This window comes from Talpa europaea (assembly GCF_964194135.1).
Source record: "Talpa europaea genome assembly, chromosome: 3".
In the NCBI taxonomy this organism is placed as follows: Eukaryota; Metazoa; Chordata; class Mammalia; order Eulipotyphla; family Talpidae; genus Talpa; species Talpa europaea.
The window spans coordinates 84,743,116-84,770,552 of record NC_140069.1 but is presented as its reverse complement, the minus strand read 5'-3'; the positions used below and the strand labels follow the sequence as shown (position 1 = coordinate 84,770,552).

Sequence of the window (27,437 nt, the reverse complement as noted above, 5' to 3'; positions counted from 1 at the left end):
CTATGCTTACCCATTATTAATTTCATTAATACTATTTAAAAATTCTTATTTTAAAGGGAATCCAAGGACCTGTTGGTCCACCTGGTCCTCAAGGACCCCCAGGACAAGGCTCACCTGGTCCCAAGGTAACTTTTTAAATGACAGCAGAATGTAACATATTACAGTCTAATGCTGGGGGAGGGGGGGTTTGGATGGTAGTCAGTGCGTTTAGAAGGCAACAGATGAAATAAACTTAAAAATCCCACACCAAACACTTAAAAGTAAGACCTGAAACCACAGAATATGAAGAAAACATAGGCAAAGCACTCCATGATATTGGCTTCACTGATGTCTTTGTGGATTTGTCTCCAACGGGAGAAAAACAAAAAGCAAATATGAACAAATAGGACTCCATCAAACTGATAAGTTTTCACAGTGAAGGAAACTATCATTAAAATAAAAAGACACACTACTGAATGGGAGAAAATGTTTACTTATGATACATCTGACAAGGATCTGATGTCTGGATCTATAAAAATCTCATACAACATCACAAAAAGGAAACAAATAACCCATTCAAAAAAGGGCAGAAAAGCTAAATAAACACTTCTCCAAAGAAGACATACAGATGGCCACCAGGCACATGAAAAAAATGCTCATCGTCACTTATCCTCGGGGAAATGCAAATCAAAACCACAATGAGAGGCCATCACATGCCTGTGAGAATGACCCATGTCAAAAAGACTAGAAACAAATGTTAATGAGAATGTAGAGAAAAGGGAACCCTTGTATGTTGTTGGTGGGAATGTAGATTAGTCCAGTCCTTATGGACAACAGTTTGTGGTTACTTACAATATTAAAAATACATCTACCATATGATCCAGCAATTCCACTCCCAAATAACTACCCAGAAAATACAGAACACTATTACGAAGGGATATATGCAGCCTACGTTCATTGCAGCATTATTTATAATAGCCAAGTATGGAAACAACCTAAGTGTCCAATGACAGATGAGTGGATTAGAAAGATGTGATATATTCAGCTTCCAAAAAAAAAAAAAATAACTTTTGCCATTTGTGACAATATGGACAGAACTGGAGTGAATAATGCTAAGTAAGATACGTCAGAAGGAGAAAGACAAATGCCAGTTGCTTTCACTTACATGTAGAATATAGAGAAACAAAACAAAGGGTCAAACAAAGTCAAATTCTGACTGTAGAATTGAGGCTACCGGAGCGGAAGAGAAGGGTAAACAGTAGGATGTGGAGAGTCTCAGTGGGCTAGGGTGGAAGACTATGGGTGCTGCAGTGGTGGGTGTTGTGTGATAACATACATCTGAAAAGGTGTGATTCTGTATCTCTAAGTCATATATAGTGCTGTACACCAATGTTACCGCAATAAAAAATAAAATCATAGTTGGAAAGTAAAAAAAAAAAAAAATTAGAAAAATTTATTTAATATAGCTGTTACTGGTATTCTCAATAGTTTAGCTACTGTAATATGTACTCTTTGTGTTCTTAGGAGCTTTTATTTACCCAATTAAAAAAATTTTGGTTACTTTTACTTACAAGATTCTATTCTTGCAACTCAAGCAGCAACATCAGTAGAGACTACCAGTGGTTACATGCCTCTTTGAATTGGCTAATCTTCATTCTCACCAGTACTCTCACAGTAGGTCCAAATACTAAAGACATGGAGTTGTAAGTAACCTAACAAATAAAGACTCTCTATTAAAATGGGAATTGAATATCACTTAAATTAGAAGTATTATTTATCCCTTGAAGAAAGGTACAACACTTATTTAACTAGTTGACCTTAATGTTGCTTCAAAGATTCACTAATCTTTATTAGATAACTATAATACTTTTCTCATAGTCCCCACCCTTGGAAAATTCCTTAGCGTCTCTGTAAAAATTAGCTCAATAGAATGCCATTAACACTCCTTGAGATTTTTTATTTGAAGTTCATCACAGAAGGCTCAATTATTCTCTCTGATTGTGATACTGCACAGCAGTCACTTTGGCTTCTCATATGTCAATTTTAGTTGTTCTGGAATATAACCGTCCTCCACATGGGAGCTCCTTAAAATCAAATTTGAGTATGCTACCTATTCTAGAGCCTATATTTTAAGCCTATATTTTATGATACCTATCCTATAGCCTATCCTATAGCCTATATGTCTGAAGGAGCTTGAGACAAATATATTTTTCCTTAAAAGTGTATATTTATACTTGAATATACATATATACACATATGTAAAGTGAGTAAATTGATGAAATAGTTTTATCTTTAGTTTGTTGATATAAGACAGCACTTTAGAAGATCAAAGGCAAAAATATATTATTTTTATTTCAAAGCTACAATCAATTACTCTTCAAGTACTCTTTCCTCACTAGGGAGAAGTAGGCCAGACAGGACCTACAGGTCCGAGGGGACCAGTGGGAGTTGGAGTACAAGGTCCAAAGGTGAGTTAACTGTGCTGTTAAGAAGCTTCTAGATAATTTAGGTAAAGTCTTATTTATCCAAATGCAATACACCAGATTATTTCATCAAATTATTCAGAAAAGGAATTTATGCTCAGTATAACTCCATAGTTAGAAAAACCAAAATGTTCTTATTTTAATGACTGCTATTTGTTTTTATTCATTTATTTATTAGCATCTCTTGGCATAGAGGGATACCTTAGGTACATTATTAGCTGTCATATTATAAAACATAAGTACCTAGCATAGTAGTGTTTCAGTAAGTTTACTTCCCTTCTTTTGTTTTGTGACTGACTCCTTGTCATCCTCAGAAATTCATTCCCTAAATCTAAAGTATGTCCCCCTCACTCTGGTTACCCAGTTAGTTTATACCTTGGCATGCTGTGTGTTTCTCTCACTTTTCCCATTTATCTCAACTAGCATGTTTTTGAACTACTTTTCATCTTACTATAACCTCTAGAAATGTACTGTCCAAAATTGCAGCCCCTAGCCACAAGTGGTTAATAAATACTTGAAATGTGGCAGATATTAACTGAAATGTGCTGGTATATAAACTGCATTACAAAGTTTATTACCAAAAATAAAAAACTATATCATGAATACATTTGTATATTATTTGCATATTGAAATAATGTATTTCTAATACTTTAGAGTAAGTAAAAAAATACTTTATTTGAATTATTTTCATCTGTTTCTCTTAACTTTGTAAATGGGACTACCAGAAAATTTTGAATTATACATGTGACTTATTTTGTATTTCCATTGGACAGTGCTGCTCCCCTGGGGCAGGGATGTTGCTTCCTTGTTAATTATTGAATCCTCAGTTTGGGGACATAATAGGTTTTTGATAAATACTGCTGAATAAATGAATGAGTCCTTACTTAACCCTTCAGTTTCTATACTATCTTGAAGGTCTATGGTCCGATGAACCATGCTGAGAATTAAATTTCACTGCTGTCATTGTCATCATACTTACAAATAATTTTGTATTAAAAGAAATTGTAAGATTGGGATCTGAGAAGGTTATGCCTGTTACGTATTTAAAAACATATAATTACAAGGAATAAAAATGTAGTAATATAGTAATAATTGCTGCCACTTGTTGAATGGGTTTGACGTGCCATAAAATGTGCTAAGTATGACATATGTCTATACATGTATGTAGTATATATATCTACATGTCTACACATTTGTCATGCATATGTTAATTTCAGAGAGGAAATATAGAGCATTAAGGCTCACTCATAAGACTACCTCTGTTCAAGTTCTAATTTCATCATATGTGTAGTTTCAAGCTCTCACTTAAAAAATTATATATTTCAAAAATACTAGAACAGAGCATAACACAAAGAATACCCATATGTTCCATAACACAACTTTATAAAAATGAACATTTGGCATATTTATTCTAGACATTTTTTTTAAAAAGTAGCATTACAGAGATAGCTGGAGGCACCTGCCTGCTGTTGCAGCCCCCACCTTCCTCACCACCTTCAGATGACATCATTCTCATGCATTTGGTGTTCATCATTACTTCAAAGTTTTATACTTTCCCCCATACTTTATCTATAAACCATGTATTCTTTTTGTGTTCTGAACTTTGCATAATAAAGTTATGTAAATGATACATAATAATGTATCATTCTGCAACACATTTATACCCAAATTTGTTTGATTTGTAATTTTAGATGCCTCTAATTCAGTCATTTTAATTGCCCTGGGTACGTTATTGTATGAAAATATATCATTTTATATCTATCCATTTTCCTGTGGATGGGCACTTAAATTGCTTGTCATTTTTTTTTTTTTTGCTTTTGCCAACAATATTGCCATAAACATTCTTCTTGTTTCCTTTTATGTAAGCCGCAATACAAGTTTCTCCAACTTGTATCTACAATTAGAATTGGAAGATCACAATAACCTGCCAAGGTCAAATAATTTAATGGCTATTAATTCATATTTAGACTTCTCACCTCAAAGACTTTTCTCAGACAATAATGTATATCCAATAACAAGGACCACAAAGGCAGCCCCTTTGTGGTGAGTGACACGCGAACTTCTGAGAAATAAAGCTTTGCTCATCCACTAGGGGGCGCCAGGCTCAACGGGGTTTCCAGGACAGCCAGGAGTACCAGGGGAAGATGGAGCCCCAGGAAAGAAGGTAATAAGGGTTTTCTTATGATTGTAGTAAAAATTATTGCACCACACTGATATCTTGATCTTAGGGGAGCCTAGTGTAAGCTGTCCTGGATAAATTTAGTTTTCATAAGAAAAAGAAGTCTCACAACTCTAAATTTTCCTTTCTCAAGTTCAGATAGAAAAGCTGAGTAGTGACTCTTGCCTTCTGCTTTCTCTCTGGTATTTTGACCCTTGTATCCTTCAGCAACCTAATCTCTTTGGGAATCCTAGAAAGCACTGACATTCTGCAGGGGAGGACGAGGCAGAGGGATTGAGACCGGGCGGGAGGAGCACAAGGGACTATGGTGATGGCGCACCGGTGAATTGGTGGTGGGAATTCTACGGGGACTACACCTGAGAAAAGAAAGCAAACACTGTAAAAAAAAAAAAAAATGATGAAAAATGAACAATGATATAAAATATATATAAATTTTAAAAAATTAGAGAAAATTCTCCTCCAAAAGGAGAATCTGTAAATGCATTCAGGAAGTAAGACCATTATAAAGACTTCCGGAAGTATTTTTAATTGACATTTGAAATATTCACTTTTTTATCTAGGTAGTGAAAAACAGCAGATGGAAAGGCTGAAGGTCTTTCTTATTTTTCTTTTTTTAAACCACAAACCACCAAATGAATGAAGAGCCAAAGAAAAGCACGCTGACAGGTCTAGAAATTGGCTGAGAAATTAGACCTTTTCATGCTATTTCAGCTGCTCTGAGCTAAACTGGAGTTTGATGTGAATTTATTCAGGTTGGTAAACTTCCAAATTAATTTTGAGACTGAGCTAAGGTCTGGTCTGTTTGGAGGGTCTCAACAAAGAATCACCAGGCTCAGGAGAAGATGAGGTGGACTGACACATTCTGCCTGGGGAGGTCAGCTCTGACCTCACTGTCCTTTCCTCTAGGGAGAAGCAGGGCTTCCGGGACCAAGAGGCCCAGAAGGACCACCTGGGAAGGGAAACCCAGGCTCCAAGGTAAGGAACTGACCCCGGAGGGAAGTGCGTGGCCTGTTTCAGTTCCTGATATTAAGAAGCCAATCTAGGGCCTCCCTGCTGGCCTAGGGGTTACGTCTCAGGGCTACCACCATGGGGGCCCTCCCTGGCAAAGACTGAGTTCGATCCCCAGCCAGGGAGCTAACCCACATGGCAGAGTAGACATCTCCTGTCTCACCTGCTGCTCCCCTCAGCAGTGTATTTCAGTAGATCTGCCTGTTCTGGTACCCATTCTGTCTCTGGTGAATACACACACACACATACACACACACTCCTCTGGGCCCACACCCCTATACTTCTTTGCAAAAAAAAAAAAAAAAAAAAAAACCCTTACAATAAAGAAATAATTCTTTAAAAATATCAATCTAAGAGAAAATTAATTGTTCTTGTTATGCCAAATGTTTACTTTTTTCTTAAAATTATGACTACTACCTTGTGAGCAAGTACATATTACTCATTTTTATATTCTTAACATCTGTCATAAGGCCCAGCTTAATAGCTCGACACATGTTTTCTCCATATATATCCTGACTGACATTTAAACACATTAGAAGAGAAAAGCAGCAATGAGATACATCCTTGAGACTTAAAGTTCACACATTTTCTTCAAATATTTATAGACTCTCACACAGTAATAAGAAATACCACTTTATTAAATGGAGTTTCACTTTCACAACTTGGATTAAATTTATTTTACACATTGTCAAAATGCTAGTAGGATGGCATCTTTATATGTCAAGATAAGAATATCCAAATTCATCAATAAGACCATTAGGATAAGTCTTATAGGCGCAAATGTACAGTTGTTTCTGCAGCTTTTACATAGTAATCAATGCCTGTATAAAGAACTTGAAGACTTACCTGAGTAAAGTAGACATAAAATCTGTATACTTCTTAATGTTCTATTTATAATTCTATTAAAATAGTGATCAATAACTTAAAAAGTCTATGTGTTATGAAAATACTGGCTAAAATTAAATCATTACCTTAAATGTGAGGATTTGAAATTTAAATATACTTTTGGAATTTCAAAAACTGTAATTTTTTTACTTAACAGATTATGAGATCCTTGTTTTGGGGGGTGAGGAAAGTAGGAGAGAAATGTTGACAGAGAATACTTATTTAACATCATACCAAAAAAATTTTTGGAAATACTTGCCTAATATCATTAGGAGGAATAATGATTTCTAGAATATACTTTTGGAAAACAGACCCTTGGAGTTAGTAACTAAGTTGTGAGAAAAAAGGATGTCTTTCTGAGGAAGAGAATTGTGAATGTCTCAAAACCATCTGTTAATAGCCCAACAGTGAAAAGAAAAAAAAAAAAAAAACCAAAACTGTTACTCAAATAAAAGTCTCCAAAGAAAGATAATGAACTCATATTTTATTTATTTATTTTTTAAGATTTATTTATTTATTTATTTATTTATTTATTTGTTTATTTATTCATACAAGCACTGGGTACAGTCAGAAGCGCAGGAGGGTGAGAGAATTCACCAGAGTCAGAGCAGGATGCAGAACAGGCAGAAGGACCGAAGTACACTGCTGAGGGGAGCAGCGGGCGGCAGGAGAGGTCTGCGCGCCATGTGGGACCCTCCTCTGGTGGCCGGGGAGCAGCCGGGGATCGAACCAGCACTGCAGAGGCTGCGGGCAGCTTCGCAACCCCGCGCTCAACCGCTGCGCCACCGGGGAAGCCCAACTCATATTTTAAAAAAAATAAATAAATCACCTTGATTAAGTGGTGAAGAGTAAACAATTCCAATGTCATTCAACCTGCTCAGGAACATTAACAAACCCAGGGCTTCCTTAACCCTCCCTGGCCTGGTTCCACTGGCCTGTGAGTCCTACTTTATTTCTGTTCCTTTTCTCCTCAATAAACTTTTTCTTTCTCTAAAAAAAAAAAAAATTTGACAAATCCTATAAGCTGAGCTGGCATAGGGGCATATCACTTAAAGTTGATGATAGTTGAGAATATGGCCTCAATAATGGTGGTTGTAATATTGAGGAGGGTTTGTTAATGCAAATGTATTTTTATAATTATTTTGTCAGGGTGATGAAGGAAAAAAAGGGAGCAAAGGAAATCAAGGACAGACAGGATTTCCAGGGCCTGAAGGGCCAAAGGTATGTTTCTTATATTCTTACTTATGTTTTGGGGAGATTGTGATTGTGCCTGGTTTCAATAGAATGTTAGATTTCCTCTGAAAATTAGATTCCCTATTTCCTTTTCAATAAATACAAAACAAAGCCCCCAAATGAAGGCGCCTTTGGAAAACATACTGTTCTAGACCATGATAGAATGGAATAGATTACAACTTGTAATCTTCTTTGGAGTAGATACGCTTCTAGGAGGGAATCTGTCAATCTTTTCTAGTAACAATCAAATATTCAGAAGTTGGGATAAAGCCAAGACTATGCGAGATACCAATTTTCTATTATGTTTTGCTGAGAAACCACAAAAGTGCCAGACTCAGAGGCAGCACAGTATGATGCTTCCGAGGGCAGGAGAGTGAGATCTTATCCTATTCCACCCTGAACTTTCAGGGCCAGTACCTGCAATCACAGAAAGGAGGCAAGACTAAACGTCAATAAAGCACTTAGCATAGTCCCTGGCCCATAGTAAGCATTCAACACCTGGAGTTATTCAGAAAGAACAAAAATTAATATTGTGGAATGAAAGTGGTGTATATACACCCTGCAAAACCCACCAAGATGGGATCAGGGTGCTTAGGAAGTAAAGAAAATTTTGAGGCATAAGATTTGGTGTGTGCCCTGACTGAGCAGCCATTTGGATGTATCAGGAAACAGACACTGCAGACCTGAAAGAATTCAGACCTTATTATTAAAAAGAGACAAGGGGGATAGTCAAGCACAAGACTATTTAGGAACAACTGAGAAGGGGACCCATGAAACAAGAGTAGGTAGAAAACAAAGAATCCCCTGCAAACCAGTGATTCTTGAACTTCAGTGCCCATCAGTATCACTTGGGGAACTTGTTTCAAATCCATTTCTTGGAGTCATGCCAAAGATCTGGACTTAGTAGGTAGGTGAGCCTCAGGAATCTGCATTTCTTATATAATCACCCTCTACTGCAGATAGTTCAGGAGCACATGATGAGAAATAAACAAAATGTGTTGTACATAATAATGGTTACTCTCTATGTCATAATTACTCTTACTCAAAGTGACTATTTTTCTCATTTTGAAATAAAGCTTTGTTTGAGGTGAAGAATGATGTATTTCAAAGCACAATCACACCTTAATATGAGATCTATAAAAGAATTGTATAGTCTCTATGTCTATAATTTATATACATATAATCCCCCACCCTGGATCAAAATCTCAGGGGCTGAAACTCTGGACTCCATTTTATCAAATTCCTCTGACAATTTCCCTTCTCCCTAAAATTTTTTTAAATTGTAGGTTTTTTATTGAAGTAACAGTTTACAATACTACATATGATTCAAAATGTTCCCCTCTTCAGATATATGTCACCACACCCACCACCAAGGTACACATAATCCTCCACCATAGACCATTGGACTCCCTTCCCCCCCACCCCTCGCTCCTATCTCCCCCTCTGTTAGTCTGAATTCCATCATCATATATTTCTAGCATTTGTTTGGTTTAGTTTTGTTTAGTTTTTCCCTATATTCCATTTGAGTGAAATCATATGATATTTTTCTTTTGCCTTTTGACTTACTTTACTCTGCATAATCCCTTCCACTTCCTAAAATTTGTGAATCACTGTTCTAGAGCCAGCCAGGACAGAAATATTGCTTATTGTTCCATATTGAGCTTTACTGAGACTCAATATTGAGAAAAAATTAATAAATGTTTAATTTTTCTGCTTGAAATTTTGGCAATTTTTTTTATCATAAACTCTCTACTTCTATAAAAGAAGGGAGACAATCTACAATGGAAGACTGATATGATATGGACCATAGGATAAAATAACAAAGGAAAAGGTTATAAATAGAGGTACGTAATTTATCTACAAAGTGTACCAAAAAAGTTAAGCTGATGATAAATTGTAATAATAGAACAATAATTTCCCTCTGAGCTTCCAGGAATACAACACAAAAGAGAAACACCTGAGTTACATAATTTTTATTAACTAATAAGGGAATGCACAAGAAATAAAAATGCTCTATTACTCAGGAACTAATTGAATGCATTCATTGAAAGCACTGAAATCTTAATCATCAACCTCAGAGGTAGTTTAGCCAATATATTCAAGTATTTACACATTGGTCTATGAAACATCTTAATTTTTAAGCTACTGGAAATACAATTCTTTGTGTTATCCAATATCATTCCAAGATGTGGTTTCTTTGCTTGAAATGTAATAAATATTTTGTGTTCTTTTTTAATAGGGTGAGCCAGGGATTATGGGCCCTTTTGGATTGCCTGGAGCATCAATTCCTGGACCACCTGGGCCAAAGGTGGGAATATTCTTGTGAATCTTTTCTTCCTTTACTTGGATATTTGGCAGTTGGGAGGGGAGATTCATATTACTCATGAACTAGAATTTTAGTTTTAAAATAATCCCAAAAAATGATCTCGTTCAACCCTAATGTTTCACAAATAAGCATACCAAAGGCCAGCAGCAAATTTAAGAATAGAAACCAGATTTCTTGTTCTTGGTATTGAGTTTGTCACCTCATCTTTCACTGCCTCCCAATTCCTAGACCCTAAAGCAGGTAAGAATTTGTTGCATTTATTCAGAAGAATCTGCTAGGATTTATAATCTCAAAATCAAACTGAAAAAGCAATCCACTCAGAATTAAGAGCATGCCAGACGTTCTTAAAGTTGAAATATGTGAGTTTAGCTAGCCCCCTATTATTTCAGGATACTGTCTCTAAACAGCTGTAGTAGCCCTAACTGGCAGGTTTTATTTTCTTAGGATATGAATTCAAATATATGGGGAAATGTACTGTCTCAAAGTCTGAGACATTAGCTTAAGCCTTTTTACAACTGGCCAATCTTTTGGCCCATGCCTTTGTGGTTCCTCACACAAGCTAAAGTCTGAAACTATGAACGTTATTTGAAATGCATAGGGAGAGAGAGGAGGACTCGGGATGCCTGGATTTAAGGGAGAACCTGGACTTTCTATTCGAGGACCAAAGGTATGCTTCATTCATTTTTTTTTTCTACTAATTGTGAGAGAACTGTAAGTTGGTTTAAAGCATACTAAGTTAGTGATTGAGAGTGGCCTATTCTCAGTTTCTACATTGATAAACTCAAATGTAAGCTTCCACAATTCTCCTTTTAAACATTCAATCCATCAGATCATTTATTTTTCATAAATGTGGGAGGTGATAGTTCCTATGGTCAAATATTTGCTGACTAAACAGTTGTTTGGAAATGCTCTTTTGTAATATCTCTGATAAAAGACATTATATGGCCTCTAGTCTCTTTCATTTACATATTAATGACTGTTGTATCTCTTCTGGAAAATACTGTCCAACAACTTCATGTGGGGAAGCTTTATTGAATAATATTTTTCCTGCTTTGCTGTTCATTTTTCAGGATTATTTTAAATGAAAATGCAAATAGGAGAGGAGAGGATTTTAAGTAATCGCATCTATTTTTCCTTAGTGTCAAAGCCCCATTATCTTCCTCATACAAAACACTGAGCAGCACAGCAATATTCAACTTTTGCTTTGTCAACAGGTCCACCCTGTTTATGAGAACAGGCTTCCGGGCTCCGTCAACAGCATGTTAAATTAGTAGCATGTTGTTATGTAGCCCTTACTGGCTTTACTTCTCCCATAAAAAACATCTTTTCTATATAAAGTCATTCAAGTAGTAACATCTGTGATTTTCACACATACACACAGAAAACTTAGAGCCACCTTGCAAATATAATATAAAACCTACTGTATAAAACTGATTTAAAAAAATAATAAAAAAATAAAAAAAAATAAAATAAAACTGATTTAAGTTGGAGTGGATCTCCTTGAAGGTTAAGAGGGATCCCAATCCTCCACTGCCCTTTATCACTTTAACAGGTGCCCTCTGCTGGGGGCAAAGGAGGTTCCCTGGATGTGGGACTCTCAAGTTAAAACTAAGAATGTCAGGCCTCCCCGGTGGCGCAGCGGTTGAGCGCTGGGCTGTGAAGCTGCCCGTCCCACATGGCGCGCAGACCTCTCCTGCCACCCGCCGCTCCCCTCAGCAGTGTACTTCGGTCCTTCTGCCTGCTCTGCTCCCCGCTCTGGTAAATTCTCTCACCCTCCCACGCTTCTGACTGTACCCAGTGCTTGCATAAATAAATAAACAAATCTTTAAAAAAAAAAAGTGAAGCCAGAGTTTGGAAGCCATAACTGTTTGTTACTGGGCGCTGTGGGTGATGTGGGATTTAAAGTTGTCTGCCCTTTGGCCTCTAATGATACTGTTTCTGCCTTTCTTCTCTAAAGTCTCAGGTTTTAATCTTTAGGAGTGTTAAGTGAGTGATGAAATTTTTGGTACATTAATTAAATCCTGTATATTATATCAGGGAGCTACCAGGTTACCCCTTAAAGCCTATTTTAAAATACTAGATTAAAATATCTGCCTTAGTTTTTATTGAAAGAAAGACAAGTCAGAGTGAATCACTCTGCAGGATATTTTGTTGAATCTAGTGCAGAAAGATCAAGTGGCACAACTCCAACGATAAAAATATCATGAAGAGTCCAAAATAAAAATCTAAGCATGAACACTACTCTGATCCCTAAAGCCCCCCCAATATTTCCCATTAACATATGAATAACAACAACAACAACAACAACAACAAATACTGAAATTTTTGCAGGAAATAGGACAAAGATTTTGAGGGGAAAAATGTCTGTAAACCATGAATATTTTAATGCCCTTCATTTCCCCTACTTCCGTGTGAGTGCCAGAGGTTAAGCAATAACAGCTGTTAATAATTTGTCATGTTTGAAAATTAAAGATAAAAACTGAAAATGAATCTTGATTTCAGTTTTCATTCCCTTTCAATTTTCCAGGGAGTAGTTACTACTTTATTTTGTAGCTCGTCCTCTCCTGGTATAGCCATGGAGAGAAAGGTTCACCTTATTTTGGATCATGTCCTGTGTCCAATGTCCCATAGTTGGAATAATATGAGCAATTGCTTCTCAGAAGTGACCAGCTGCTTGTGATAAACCAAAATTCCCCACATCAGAACTTTTTTGCTCTCTTTTCATACAACTGTAAGAAATGATCTTGGGTTTTGGTTGCTAATAAATAATACATTAACTTTTCATTAACATTAATAATATTTATTAACATTAAGTGGCCACAGTTTCTGAAGATGCTCATTCTAAAGAAGGTTAACAACATAAAACCAGTGTCTTAGCTTTAATAGGACTAAACAGCTATTGCATTCATGCATTTCAAATTAAATGTAATGTTTTTATTGCTTAAAGTGAAGGGCTTTTTTTGTTTGTTTGCTTGTTTCCCAATCAATCACTCGTCAATAGGACTAGAATTAGAAACAGTTTTAGGGAGTTGGATTTTGGGCAATACTTTGGTATGGAATAATAACAGTCTGACCTAGTGTTTGCTAATATTGAGAGTTCTGCTATTTTTTCCAGTCTTAGAAAACAAAGGTCTGCCTATTATTAGAATTACCTTCTAATATAAAATCATACATATTTAAAAACATGAACAGCTCGTTATCACATTATCAATATATGTCCATGGTAAGAGTTCCATCATGGGAGCTGAATAGAATGTGGCATAAAAAGAAACATTGCAGGGGCCTCCCCGGTGGCGCAGCGGTTGAGCGTTGGGTTGAGCGTTGGGTTGCGAAGCTGCCTGAAGCCTCTGCAGTGCCGGTTCGATCCCCGGCTGCTCCCCAGCCACCGGAGGAGGGTCCCACATGGCGCGCAGACCTCTCCTGCCGCCCGCTGCTCCCCTCAGCAGTGTACTTCGGTCCTTCTGCCTGCTCTGCTCCCCGCTCTGGCTCTGGTGAATTCTCTCACCCTCCCGCACTTCTAACTGTACCCAGTGCTTGTATAAATAAATAAATAAATTTTAAAAAAATTACAAGTTTTAAATATAAGTATAGTGCACTTATATTTAAACTTCTAAGAAAGTCATCTTCATTTTTCCACTGTCCATTTTTCTTAGCAATTTCTTTGATTACTGTTTGTAGAAGCATCAACATATCTCAGAAAACTATACAGGAGGCCAGTGGTTACCACTCAAAGTTTTTGATGCTTAAAGTTATTACTGTAAGGCAGTATACATAACTTTTTTTTAGGTCTCAAGATAAGAATCACAAACTTTGTGTCCTATCCCTTTAAAGCTTAGCTTTAAAAAAAAAACCTGATTTTAATTTTCATCTGGTTTAATTATTCCTCATGTGATTCAGCTCACTGAGGAAGGCAGTAAGGTAACATAACATGGGTAGCATAAAGTTGTCTTATTTTACACTCAAAATTTTACTGGAAAATTTTCTACATATTCTTTTCTACTCTTCTCATATTATGTTTATAAAGTTTTCTCATTTTACATTTCTCTGTGATTTCTGATACACTAAAAACTTGTAATTTTTAAAATAAAAATATTAGCAATCAGACATTTTCTATTCCTTACTAAGCATGTTTCCTATAGAAACTTAATGCCATGTTTTATTCCCTCCATTCATTCCATGCTTCCCAATGAATGCAAATAGGTAAGAACTACAAAGAGTTAACAAGTTGCCACATATGCTAGGATTTCCTGCTAAAACTTTCAAATAATTCCTTTAGATTTGTCAAATCTGCCTTTGGCATACTGAGTTGGTATTGTGCTTAAGTATTACCAGATGTTTCACAATTTTGTCTTATGATATCACTTGCTGTTGGAATTTACCCAGGGTGCCCAAGGTCCACAGGGACCAGTGGGTCCGCCAGGACTCAAAGGTGATGGTTATCCTGGTGTGGCTGTAAGTATGGACATGACTTTTATTTAATTCCTTCTTCCCTCCTTCTTTCCTTCCCTCCCTCTCTCGTTCCTACTCTCTCTCCCTCCCTTTCTTTCCCCTGCACACAACAAGGACACACAAGAACACTCACTCTCCTTGTTCTATCATCTCAGGGACTTCGAGGCTTACCAGGACCCCCTGGGCCAATGGGTTTACGTGGAGTTGGGGACACTGGAGCAAAGGTAAGCTTTTAAAGTTAGGTAACATGGTAGCTTCTAAAAGGCACCTTTAGATAAGTAACTTTAGAAAAGGTGAATTTTTTTTATCAGACATGACACAAGAATAGAAGTGAAGAGAATTGATAATTATTTATCCTATGATTTTATTTATCCTATTGATTTATCCTATTGATATTATTTATCCTAATTATTTATCTATGGACTTCCTGGGGACCCACAATGATTTGAAGGTGTAGGCCAACTTAATGGTTTTACTACTCCTTTCCTGGTAGCTGCTTTAATTTTCCTTTGCTGCTCTGTCTTACTTTCAACATGAGAATTCAGTTCAGAGCCCTCTTGTCTCCTCTGACCATGCTCTCTCCTAGGCACTCACATCCAGTGCCATGATCTTAACCACCATCCAAGTGCTGATGGCTTCCAAATTTCTATTTTCCCTCCTCTAAGCTCTACCTCACATTTCAAGCTTCTTATCATGTATATCCTCTTAGATTTCTTACAGACATTGCTAAACTAACATTCAAAATAGAACCTTGATTTCTATCCCATCAGCCTGTAAGAAGCTCTACCATCTTCCCATGCTTCCTCCAGGAGCCTGAGTCATTCTTGGTTCCTTCCTTCCCCCTTCTTCCCTTCACGTCTATCCCTTGATCATCTTGTCAGTTATACCATTAAAGTATATGTTGGGCCTCCCCTGGTGGCGCAGCTGTTGAGAGCTGGGCTGCAAAGCTGCCCGCAGCCTCTGCAGCACCGGTTCGATCCCCAGCCGCCGGGCGAGGGTCCCACATGGCGCGCAGACCTCTCATGCCATGCCCGCTGCCCCCCTCAGCAGTGTACTTTGTCGGTCTGCCTGTTCTGTTCCCCGCTTTGACTCTGGTGAATTCTCTCACCCTCCTGCGCTTCTGACTATACCCAGTGCTTGTATAAATAAATAAATAAATCTTAAAAAAAAATATATATATATATATATTGATTCTGGTTGCTGTTCTCAACTTTTGCCTCCACCAGGGCACATCACAATCATCTATTATTGATTTTCTAGGCTATTAAAATGACCTCTTCTCTGGTCTTCCTTGTGTATCTGCCCTGACATTACTTAGTAGGCAAAATATTTTTTTTTCAATCATAAATCAGATTCTATCCTCTTATCACTCTGTTGGCTTCTCTTTACACTTTAAACAAGCTCTAACCACTTTCCATTGCCTGTGAGCCCCTTCATGACCCAAGCCTGCTCCCTCCCCCCTCACTGCCTGTCCTTGGCCCCACTTTCCTGCCCTCGGTCTTTAGCTCTCAGCTCAAATCTCACCTCCTTGACCATCCATACAAAAAATAATCCTTTCCACATCACTATGACACCCCCACTTTGTATTTCTTCCATAGCATATATCACTTTCTAAAATCACCTTGCTTATCTACTGCTCTGTACAGTCTACAAGGGTATAAGTTTTCCTGAAGGCAGGTCTTTGGCTTTTTCCCTAAATTCCTGGCACATATAGTCAGCATGTTACTCAGCGGGATCTTTAGAACATGTTAAATGAATAGAAAATGAATAATCCATATTACCCAAAAGAGAGAATTTTGCCTTAGAAATATATCTACTCAGATTATCAAATACTTCCAGGCACTAGAGAAGTATGTTATAAGTGATCAATATCAACATTTTGTCTTTGTTATTTGGTCTCTGCCCCAGCAATCTGGAGTGACATCTTGATATTACTTCCATACAATGGGGCAGGTGCCTTTTTTATCTTTCTCCTGGTAGAAGGAAAGATTGGAGAAACATGGCATTGATGTCATCTAAAGGAGAGGTTGATCGCTGTCTGTCTCTCTCAGGGTAATGATGAGAGTTCAGGGAGAGGATGTGTCTAAAAGTGCAGCACAGGGGAGACAAAACCAAGGTGCTTTTATCAGTTTTCTGGCTTTGTCTAACTCAGGATTGAATCCGATCCTCTAACACACTTTTTTGTCAATAAATTGTACTGACCTTGGATATCAAAGTACCATTTTTTTCCTTTACGGCACAGTATTCCTCAAAATGTTAAATTTTAAAAAGAGACAAATTTAAATATATAAACCTTGCTATTTTTGGCTCTATGTAAAGCACTGGTAAAAGTTTTAGTTTATTGAAGTAGATATACCTTAAGTTAAGGAAGTAAAAGCCTACTCCTATTTAAAAATACAGCATGAGGACCTCCCTGATGGCACAAGGGGTTAAATCTCAGCACTATGAAGCCATCCACAATCACTGCAGCATGAGTTTGAGTTTGATCACTGGCCAGGGAGTTACCCATATGGTGCAGCAGACCTCTCCTGGCTTGCCCGCTGCTCCCCTCAACAGTGTATTTCTGTCAGTCTGCCTGTTCTGTTCCCCACTCTATCTCTGGTGAATCCTCTCACCCCCCTGTACCTCTGGCCTACACCCCAGTTCTGCTATGCATAAATAAAATCTTTTTAAAAAATAACAGCAGGAAACAAAATGTATTTGTATTCCAGTGGAAACATGATCATTAGCATTTCCAGAGTAGATTACTGTACATATTTTATGTAAAACATGGTATTAATACCATGTAACATAATATATATATAGTGTGTGTATACATATATACACACATATATAAAATTGTATGTATACATTGTGTGTGTGTATACACACACACACATATATAATTATACCAGTATATTACTGCTTTACATTTGGCAATAGTAATAAAGATACTAAAACAGATTATTTTCTTAAGTTTGATCCTTGTGAATATTCCACTGTGTTGGTTTATTTAACATGCAGATTAAAAAAATTACTAAATGATTTCATATACCATTTCCCTCTGAAACTATTTTTTATCTATTTTCATATGCATTTTAAGGAGAAAAATTGAAAAAAATGTGGTCTTACAAAATTTAGCCTGCCTATTTAAAAAAAAAAATAGCTAACATGCTGCCACAAGATGTGTCTTGATTAAAATTCATTATCTGTGAGGCTACACTGGAGGGTGAGCAAAGAGAAGACATTCATTCGCTGGCTCCTACCCTGTCTGCCAGCCTCTTCTCAGCTGCCTTTTCCTGCTATCTGTTGCCTGTTGTTTTTCTGTGGAGGTTGAGAAAGTGTGTAATCCTGGAAATCACTATCTCCCGAAGGAGATGTTAGGCATGTGTACTAGTCTTAAAGAACTTGGATTATAAACTTGAAAATACAGGCAGTTTTTAAAAAACTCAAACCCGTCTTTTGTCTTTTACAGAAGCCTTAAGGTGTCTATGTAGCCTTTAAAAAAAAAAAATTTGGAAACACCTACACACATGAACAGAAACTGGCAAAAAAGGGAGATAATTCAAAATGTCTAATTTCTAATTCCATGTAACCTTGTCCTGCCTTAATCAAGTGGTGATTAGACTCTCAAAATACCTAAAATTGTCAATAGTAGCAAAAGTACAAGATTTAAATATATGCAAATTTCCTCTCCTTTCATTTTGAGTTAAAATGGCTGAGAAAATGTAAATATGTGGAAATGTCTGTATATGTATGTGTGTGTCTGGTTCTATAAACATATATGATATTTTTTCATTTAAAGTGTAGTCACCTGAAAATATCAGCCTTAGGGCATTAACGCCAATGTGTTTTGAAATAAGGAAACCATTAAGGTTGATGATTAATTTATGGTACATTTTTATGATATTTAATTAAGTTCACATGTGGTCAGCACATGACATAGACATTAGAATCAGAACTTCTGTTTCAAAACATACAAAGCAATCCTTGACAACTCAAACCCTGTGGTGCACCATAGTTTTTTCCCAAGTGGAAGAAATCCATATGACATTGGTGGTTTTGGTACTTCTATATATAATTACCTTGAATTTAATCCAAATGTTAATGAGGACTGCTGAGAAATTTCTAAAATTCCTGTACAAACTACAACTTCCACAGAGACAATCGATGTGTTTTAAAACTCACTAGGTGTCCTGACCCTGAGGCCCAAACTCCTGGCTCATTGACAGGGTAGGCAACCTCAACACTGCCTGCCTTTCTCTACCAGGTCTCTGGAGACTAGGGGGACCCGTTGTTACTTGGGGGACAATCATGTGTAAGTCTCATGTCCCTTTAAGAAGCTCAGATAACTCCTTTGCTCCTGTATTTTCACCACTGATGCTTGTGTGGCACAGGTAGCCAAGAACTGATTCCCCGATATGTCTGGCGGTTAAGAGTTGTTCTTGGTCTCCTAAAAGGAGAATAAGGAGTGACTCTCCTGCGCTCCATAAAGGCAGGTGCCTTCTACCAAACACCTGTCTTAGCTTTTTCAGTCCCCTTCAGTCATCACAGAGAAATATGTGGCCTTCACCAGAGCTTTGCAGTCATTGAGCTTAGGCCAATCTGTACTTTCAGGGGAATCTAACTTGACTTTTAGGGTCCTCCAGGGACCTTTTAACTATCAAGTAGTTGGAAAAAATCTGTAAGTAAAACAGACTTGGTGGGTTTTGTTGTCATTATAGTATATATTATCCAAGTACTACATATTATATATTATAAACTTCCTAAATTATACATTATATGCTACCTACCTAAGTAGTTCCAGATTTTTTTAACAGCTCCATTATTTTAGAGATAAGGAAATCGAGAACATGAAAGGTTGAACAACTTGCCTCCTTACAATATAAACAATTTTGATACGATATTGTGTTTACGTTTGAGAGGGAGAATATGAATATGGATGAAAAAATAAAAGACCAAATGGATGAATAAATCAGAGCAGAAAGAATGACTTGGCCTAACCCACAGATGCTCAATATTCAATGCAGTCTGTCTTCTAACTATCTCGGCACAATTTCATGTACAGTTGGTTTGTTTCTCTTTGCATTCTAGCTTTTCCATTGTGAAAGCTTAAGTTATATAAACATGGAAGAGAAGCACAAACCCAAACCCAAAGGAGTTAAACATTTTTCAAAAGCCTTAAATGTTTGACTATTGTAAATACATGCTGTATTTGACAAAAGTGGCCCATAGTCATAAATTAAAAATGCAAGCCCATGTGAAATTCCACTGTGTATCATTATTCTAAAAATGTTCCCAGCATCTGAATCACCCCTCTGTTCTCTTGCAATGGCTCACATATGTGCACACCACTGACAGGCAGTGGAGGAACAGAGGAGTAATTCACACAGGGATGCATTAGGAATTTGTGAATCCATGAGCAGACATGCGCTGGACAAGGAACTCCATTTTAAACACTGACAGCGAGGACTAACCTAGAAGACAGACTCAATGATAGTGAAGTTAAGCGTCTGTGATTCTACATCAGAGTTGAAACCCACCTATGACAATACTGCAAATTTACCACAGGTAGGACAATCAGCTCAAGAACAAGACTAATAAAGTCAGGGCCATCTCAAATTTAAATGCCATTCAATCTGATCTTAGATTTCAAAAAGGTCACAATGAAAACCAGGAAAACTTGATGAGGTGAGTTTTCAAAGTCACTCCCCAATTCAGTTTGATGTATAACCTGTAAAATCAGAGCTGTATTCCAGTTTATCTCATGACTTTCAGCATTGCTTTTATCTCTCCTTACAGTTTTCCTAGCTCTGCATTTCTCTGCCCGGAGAACATAATACCTTCCCACCAGCCCTGGAGAACACACTGAACCCTCTTAACATTCACCCACCCACATCACCATCAGCACATTTTTATTTTTAATCGTGTAGACTGGAGGAACTTCCCCCCAATGGAAAATTATATTGAATCCCAGCATGAGCAAGCCTTCTCTTCTCCCTGTTGTCAAGGACTCTATCAATGTTTCTATTTTCAAGGTTTCTAGTTCAGTTAAATAAGAAATGAGATTCCTAGCACAGGGGAATCATTGGCTCATGTTTGATGGGTTGATTGTGAGAAATGAAAGAAACAATCGATAGTAAATCACCCCAAATCTTAAAACAAGTTTTTAAATTATCATGGACCTTGAGAAATTGATGCTTTAGGGGAATGTTAAAATTCTAAGAGAGAAACTGATGCAAAGAATTAAAATTATTTTAATATTTGGAAATTAAAAGTTGGGGAATATGCTAAAATAATGTTATAGTGACTTGACTTAAGTACTTGTTTTCTAGCATTTTAAAAAGTTATTACCTTACTGCCACCCCAACATTATACTGCCTCCCTTTTTATATAAAAGGGTATCAGTGAGAAGTAATTGAGTGATATGACAATCATCAGTCAATAATCAGTACATATAATCAATATCTGGTTTGTCTGTCAATAAGCTTAGAAGAAGGATTCTGAAATTTCCATTTACATCCTGACAACTATGAGTGAGGTACTGAAGAGTTACTAAATCACTACATATGCTCATGACACAATTCATTCCAGACTGGTGCTTATGTTTGGTAGCTGGGGCCTAAGAAACTTAATTTTAGTTATAAGTCATAAAGGAACTTTTTGCATCTGCTAATCATCACTTTGGCTTCTATCTTATTTTAAAACTCACTCATTCCCTCCTTTTATCATTTAGTAGAATCTTCAGGAGTACCATTCCTTGAAAAATTCTTAAGGGGCTAATTCTTGTCACAGTGAATTCAATTTGCTTTTTATTTTCTCCAAAGTAGAAAAGCATGAAATCACTTTCAGAATAACTATAACTTGCTTCCATGGTCCTCTCAAAGGGTGACAGGGACTTAATTGGCACAAACAAAGGAAGAAATAGTGATTAAGGATTTATGTTAGTATGTGTGGGGAAAGGCAGAAATAATCTAATGGGCTGTTTTGTCTCTAAGGCCACTATTTTCTCAAATTCTATAATTAAATCTTATAAAACACAGAAAATGTAGCAGATTACTTCCTTATTATTGCTCTACTTGTAACCTTTGCCACTTATTAGCCCCAGACTTCAGCAAGTCATTTAATTTCTCTGAGACTTAGCCTCCTCATTGTGACTTGGGATAATTAATGCAATAATGTCCATAGAACATTTTATGAATTCTAGCACATTAAAGCATTTAGTAGTAGCAGTTCTAAGCAATGAAGTCAGCCTGAGGTATGAAATGCTTCCAGTTACATGGTTTTGGCAAATTAAGTATCCTCTCTAGGCTCCGTTTCCTTTATCTGTAAAATGAAGTAAGTTGACAGGATCAGATAATGAATGAAAAGTGCCTGTCACAAAATAAATGTTAAGTATTAATTATATTATAATCAATTACAATGGTTTTAATATTAACCAGAGCAAAGATTTACCAATAGAAAATGAATGCGTATGATAGTGTGTTGCTCTCTTTTTCTTACTTTTGTAAAGTGAAAAGTTCAATGAATAATCACTAGGACCATCATAAGATTATACATGACATTAAAGGGATTGAAATTAACTATTCTGCAAGATTAGGGCCTAAGTCAAATCTTCACTGAATCATGGAAGTTCACACATATAAGCACTGTACATAATCCTAAATTTGGCCACATCCTATGAAAATGAAAGGAGTAGGGCCTCCCCTCGTGGCACAGGCAGTTGAGCGCCACGCTGTGAAGCTGTCCGCAGCCTCTGCGGTGCCTGTTCGATCCTGGCCAGCCTGCGAGGGTCCCACATGGCGCGGCCGACTTCTCCTGTCTCGCCCGCTGCTCCCCTCAGCAGTGTATTTCGTTAGTCTGCCTGGTCTGTTCCCCGCTCTGCCTCTGGTGAGTCCTCTCACCCTCCCGCACATCTGGCCTGTACCCTGGTTCTTGTATAAATAAATCTTTTAAAAAAGAAAGAAAGAAAATGAAAGGAGCATATCCCATCTAGACCCCTTTTGTGGGCTGAAAAGATTTAGGCAGTCTGAACAGTTATTTATTCTTTTTTGAAGTAGTGGGAGTAGGAGGGGAGGTATAGGATTTAGGCTGTGGTGTTATGAAATTGATGGATGGTAGTTGCCAATGGCAACTCTAGAATATGCTTTCAGGTCTATTCATTATCTCCTGATGCGAGAGCTCCCCCTGCAGGCTCCAACAACCTTCAGATCCTGCTTGGGAGGCTAAGTCCAGCTATGTAAGAACCTGTTGTAATGCCTTTCATTTGTGAATGTCCTCTATCCACTGTCAGTAATAGCATAGTAAGCACACTTCTTAGGATCACTGGAGCTTCAATTGGCAGACCCAGTGCTAACAGTGACAAAGTGAATCTTCTTGATGCATTCGCCTGTTGTGGCTTAGCGTTGGCACAGGCCCATGGAACAAGACACTACCCATTCTCAAGATCCCACTGTAGTGGAGAGACACTGTGTCTATGCATTCACACAGCTCATTAAGTTCTTAAAAGACCCATTTATTGAAAAATAGATAGACAGAGGCACACACACACATATACACACAATTTCATGTGTGTGTAACCCTCTAGGAACAAACCTAATTCTATGTTGTAGACCAATTCTAACATCTGCAGGATATTTAATTCTAGATTAATTTAAGCTAAAGTCTCATCAGAGTCATACAATCATATCAGGTTATATATATAGGTTTGCTAGATAAAACACAGTTATATGTCAATAACTTCATGTAGAAGGATGGCCAACTTGTTCAAGGTTAACCCTGCAGTATCACATATGACCTGAGTATTCTTAAAAGAACTCATTGGCTAAGGTTCAAGGATAGAAAGGACAATAAGGTGATCTCAGGGTCAGCTGTCATATTGCATTTCACTTTTAGTCACTGCTAAAAAAAGAGTGTTGGGGGAACAGAGTAAGACAGAATACAAAGGAGAAAATGAATATCGACAAAATTTTGACAATGCAAGCCTAAAGTAAATTCACACTTATTTCAACTTTTCCCACTTGCTTTCCTTTCTTGGTTTTGTGTGTGTGTGTGTGTGTGTGTGTGTGTGTGTGTGAGAGATAGAGAGAGAGAGAGAGAGAGAGAGAGAGAGAGAGAGAGAGAGATTAATACTGTTTGAGAAGCTTTTAACTAAAATCATTCAATAAGAAAAATATCATGAAATAGTGTCAAATTCTTTGTTAAAAGAAATATTACTTGATAAAAGAGTTTCACTCTGCCTTCTTTTCAAGTCCTTAAAAAATTATGTGGGATTTGGTACATAAAACACCATGTCAGTTATATTAATAATGATACTGAATCCATCTGTGTGCTCTTTCCCCTTTGACCACCTTTTTATCTTTAAATTTTCCATTCTCGGGCCTCCCCGGTGGCGCAGCGGTTGAGCGCTGGGTTGCAAAGCTGCCCGCGGCCTCTGCAGCGCCGGTTCGATCCCCGGCTGCTCCCCGGCCACCGGAGGAGGGTCCCACATGGCATGCAGACCTCTCCTGCCGCCCGCTGCTCCCCTCAGCAGTGTACTTCGGTCCTTCTGCCTGCTCTGTTCTCCGCTCTGGCTCTGGTGAATTCTCTCACCCTCCCGTGCTTCTGACTGTACCCAGTGCATGTATAAACAAAAACAAAGAAAGAAAGAAAGAAAGAAAGAAAGAAAACATGCCTCTATATAAAAATAAATAAATAAATAAATAAAAAATAAATAAATTTTCCATTCTCCTCCTTATTATGAGTGAACATCACAATAATCTTTCCTTACCCTCATTGGTGAGATTTTTATTGAGCAATGTTTGTGGATTTAATAAATATATTATTAAGAACATCTTGTTATGAGAATTATTAGAAGGACTACTAAAAAGAACTGCCCTCTGTGCTTCCTCAACAATGATCAACATGTGGGCAATCTTGTTTTATCTTTATTCCCTAGGTTTCATTCCCCACCCAAGCCCCCCCCCCATCCTCCCACAATGCATTATTCTAAAGCAAATTTCAGGCACTGGCCGCATAAAGTTTTAACATTTGCCTCTTGAATGCAGGTTTCCCCCATGTCCCAAAGCAGAATGTTCCTTTGGTATAATTTGGCACATTATTTTGGGGTTCTAGGGATTTTATTACCATTGATTTATAGGGGAAAAAAATTGAGCACTCCCAGATGCCCAGGTTGAGGGTGTCTGGACAAAGAACAGAATTATTTTTGATAAAACATTTAATGATTATAGGTAAAATCTTTTTAACTGTGTTCACCTATGTTCTGTTTTGTTGGACAGTGTAAAAATATATGAATATATGAAATATATGAATATATATATGAAATATATGAATCAGCCTAGTGTCATGGAGACTCTCACTGCCCTAAAGGTACTTCAGAGGTAATTTAAGGGAGATAATAGAAATGCATAAAATACAGGACATTCAAGATTTTCACTTGGAAATCTTGATGGTAGAAGTGATCATTTGAGCTGACAGAAACTTGGGGTCACTCAGAGTTGGGAGTCAGAGGTGAGAGGTATTAAACAGATAATTGTACCTGTAGCCTTAAAAGCAGCTAAGTACTAAGAGGAAGTGAGAGGAACAAGAGATTAGAAACATACGTGTCCTGAAGCAAAAGGGAATTGTGAAAATGTAAAGCAAAATGTAATTGTGAAAATAGAGATTATGAGAATTAAATCAGTAATAAATATAGTTTAAAAGTTGTCTGTGTTCTTTCCAGAGGTATTTTAGGGTTTGTAAGTAGAAAGTAAAGTTAATTAAAGGAGAGGCCATTTCTCTAGATAAACAATTAATCATTTCTTATAATCCATAATTTTGGCATGGAAAGCTATGTTATTCAGCTCCTAAAAGGACACAGAAAAGACAGAACATAGGGCAAAGAGACTGGGCGCCCCAGGTTCAAAGCTTGGCTCTGATTCTTTTCATTTTTTCCTTATCATTTTATTGAGGCATATTGTTTATATCAGAGAATTCACCCAATGCAATGATTATATTTAGCAAACTTACAAAGTTGTATAGCAATCACCACAAATTAGTTTTAAGACATTTTCATCCTCCCCCACCTCACCTCACCAATAAAATCCCTTGTACCTATTTATATTGAAATCATTGCCCGAGCTCCTATTCTTGGCCCAAGCAGTGATACACAAATATTTTGTCTCTATAGAATTATCTTTTCTGGACATTTCATATAGATGGAATCATGTAATATGTGGTCTCCATATATCTGGGTTGTTTCATTGCAAATAACTTTTTTGAGCTTCATTCATATTGTCCATAGTTTGCTCCTTTTTATTGCTGAATCCAGCACATTTTGTCTATCCATTTATCAGTTGATGGATATTGAAGGTGTTTCCAGTTTGGGGCCATTATGAACAATGCTGCCAAGAGCATTCATATGTAAGTCTTTCTGTGGACATGTTTTCATTTTCCTGGGGTGTATACCTAGGAATTAAATTACTAGATCATATGGTAAATTTATCTTGAACTTTTCAAAAAACTGCAAAACCAACGTGTCTGTACTGACAACATATGAGAGTTCCTATTTCTCCACATCCTCCTAGCCATGCTTCTTAGTAGCTGTGCACCCCCAGGTAGACTTTAGTTTCCTCTTTAATAAAGCAGCTGAGGTGGGAGTTAACATTTACCAAATGCCTACTTCATGCTGGACACTGTGGGAGGAACCTTCACATTCTTTGTCTTACTTTATTGTATCCCCATGAAATTTAGGTATAAATCTGATGGAGTTACTGAAGTTCAGAGGAGTTAGGTAAATTAGTCACATTCTAACACAGGATTGTTGTGAATACTACATTATTTCAAATAACACAGATGAACATGACTAGCATAGTGTTGGGTATACAGAAGGTGGCTAATGAAGAGGCTTTTATTCTCTGCTTCTTTCCATTATGCACATTTCAGATAGGTTTGACCTCAGTTCTCACCTCTTTTCTGTTGACAGTTGCCTGTTATGAAGCTGTTATACTGTGGAGGAACTGAAAGCCTTTGTGAAGTTTACCCCACAGTCACAACTGCCTCGTAGCAGAATCTGACAGCCCTCTCTAACCCACATAGCATAATCTTTGTACAAAAATTAATAATAACAACTTGTTCTGGTTGGGACTACATCTTTTAATGGTTGTTTTTTCGTGTCTCTTTTTTATTCCTCAATTCACAGTAGCAGTAATTACTTTTCCAAATTCCAGAGGAGAGCATATCACAAGGTTGCCAAAAAGTTAATTGACTTGATTGCTTTGAAATGGACCTGTGTCAGTTGACTTGAAGACTGTACAGTGGGCAATAAAAAAATGAAAACAAAGGGAGATAAAGACATAGTATCAAGGATAGGAAAGTGATCTGCAAGAAAAGGCTCAGTTAATCTTCATTAAATTCAAGGATTTTAGATTTTTAAAAAGTATTTTTGAAAGCATAGTCTAATATGATGTATTCTACAACTGAAAGTCTGGGGTCATTTGTTTAACCAGCATCTTGTCATTGACTGTATTGTTTCAGGGAGAGCCTGGTGTGAGAGGCCCTCCAGGTCCCTCTGGGCCTCGGGGCATAGGAACCCAGGGACCAAAGGTGAGTTCTCAGGTTGGTCTTTGCATGAAAATTAGGTGCTATCAATGAGGACAAGTTGAACATTGACTTCATAGTCAGTGTTCATTTGGGTATCGACTTCTGTTTTTCTTGATTACTGGTTAAAAAGTCTTTTCTCATGACATGACTTTCAGTAAAACAGAACATATAAGTTTGTTATAAAGTCATTTGCCTCCCTAAAGAAATTAGAAAGTTGGTGTCTCTCAAGAAAGTGGTTGCAGAGTGCTCAAGATATTTCCAGATTCCTTAGAGGTCTTAAGATACACACCTTAAGATACATACGATCGTAAAACACACACTTTGACTTTGGTCAGGG

At 37.2% G+C, this 27,437-nt stretch overlaps 1 protein-coding gene across 1 annotated transcript in view; it reads left to right on the top strand.

Annotated features, from left to right (window-relative positions):
* COL28A1 (collagen type XXVIII alpha 1 chain) overlaps window positions 1-27,437 on the top strand; it is a gene marked incomplete at both ends in the record, with an annotated part of 147,014 nt that overhangs the window by 61,987 nt on the left and 57,590 nt on the right. Inside the window, 10 exons of the mRNA XM_084230583.1 lie at window positions 57-125; window positions 2,379-2,447; window positions 4,555-4,626; window positions 5,548-5,616; window positions 7,684-7,755; window positions 10,007-10,075; window positions 10,692-10,760; window positions 14,477-14,545; window positions 14,698-14,766; window positions 27,035-27,103. Coding sequence (XP_084086709.1) covers window positions 57-125; window positions 2,379-2,447; window positions 4,555-4,626; window positions 5,548-5,616; window positions 7,684-7,755; window positions 10,007-10,075; window positions 10,692-10,760; window positions 14,477-14,545; window positions 14,698-14,766; window positions 27,035-27,103 — 696 coding nt within the window. The remainder of the gene's footprint in view (window positions 1-56; window positions 126-2,378; window positions 2,448-4,554; window positions 4,627-5,547; window positions 5,617-7,683; window positions 7,756-10,006; window positions 10,076-10,691; window positions 10,761-14,476; window positions 14,546-14,697; window positions 14,767-27,034; window positions 27,104-27,437) is intronic.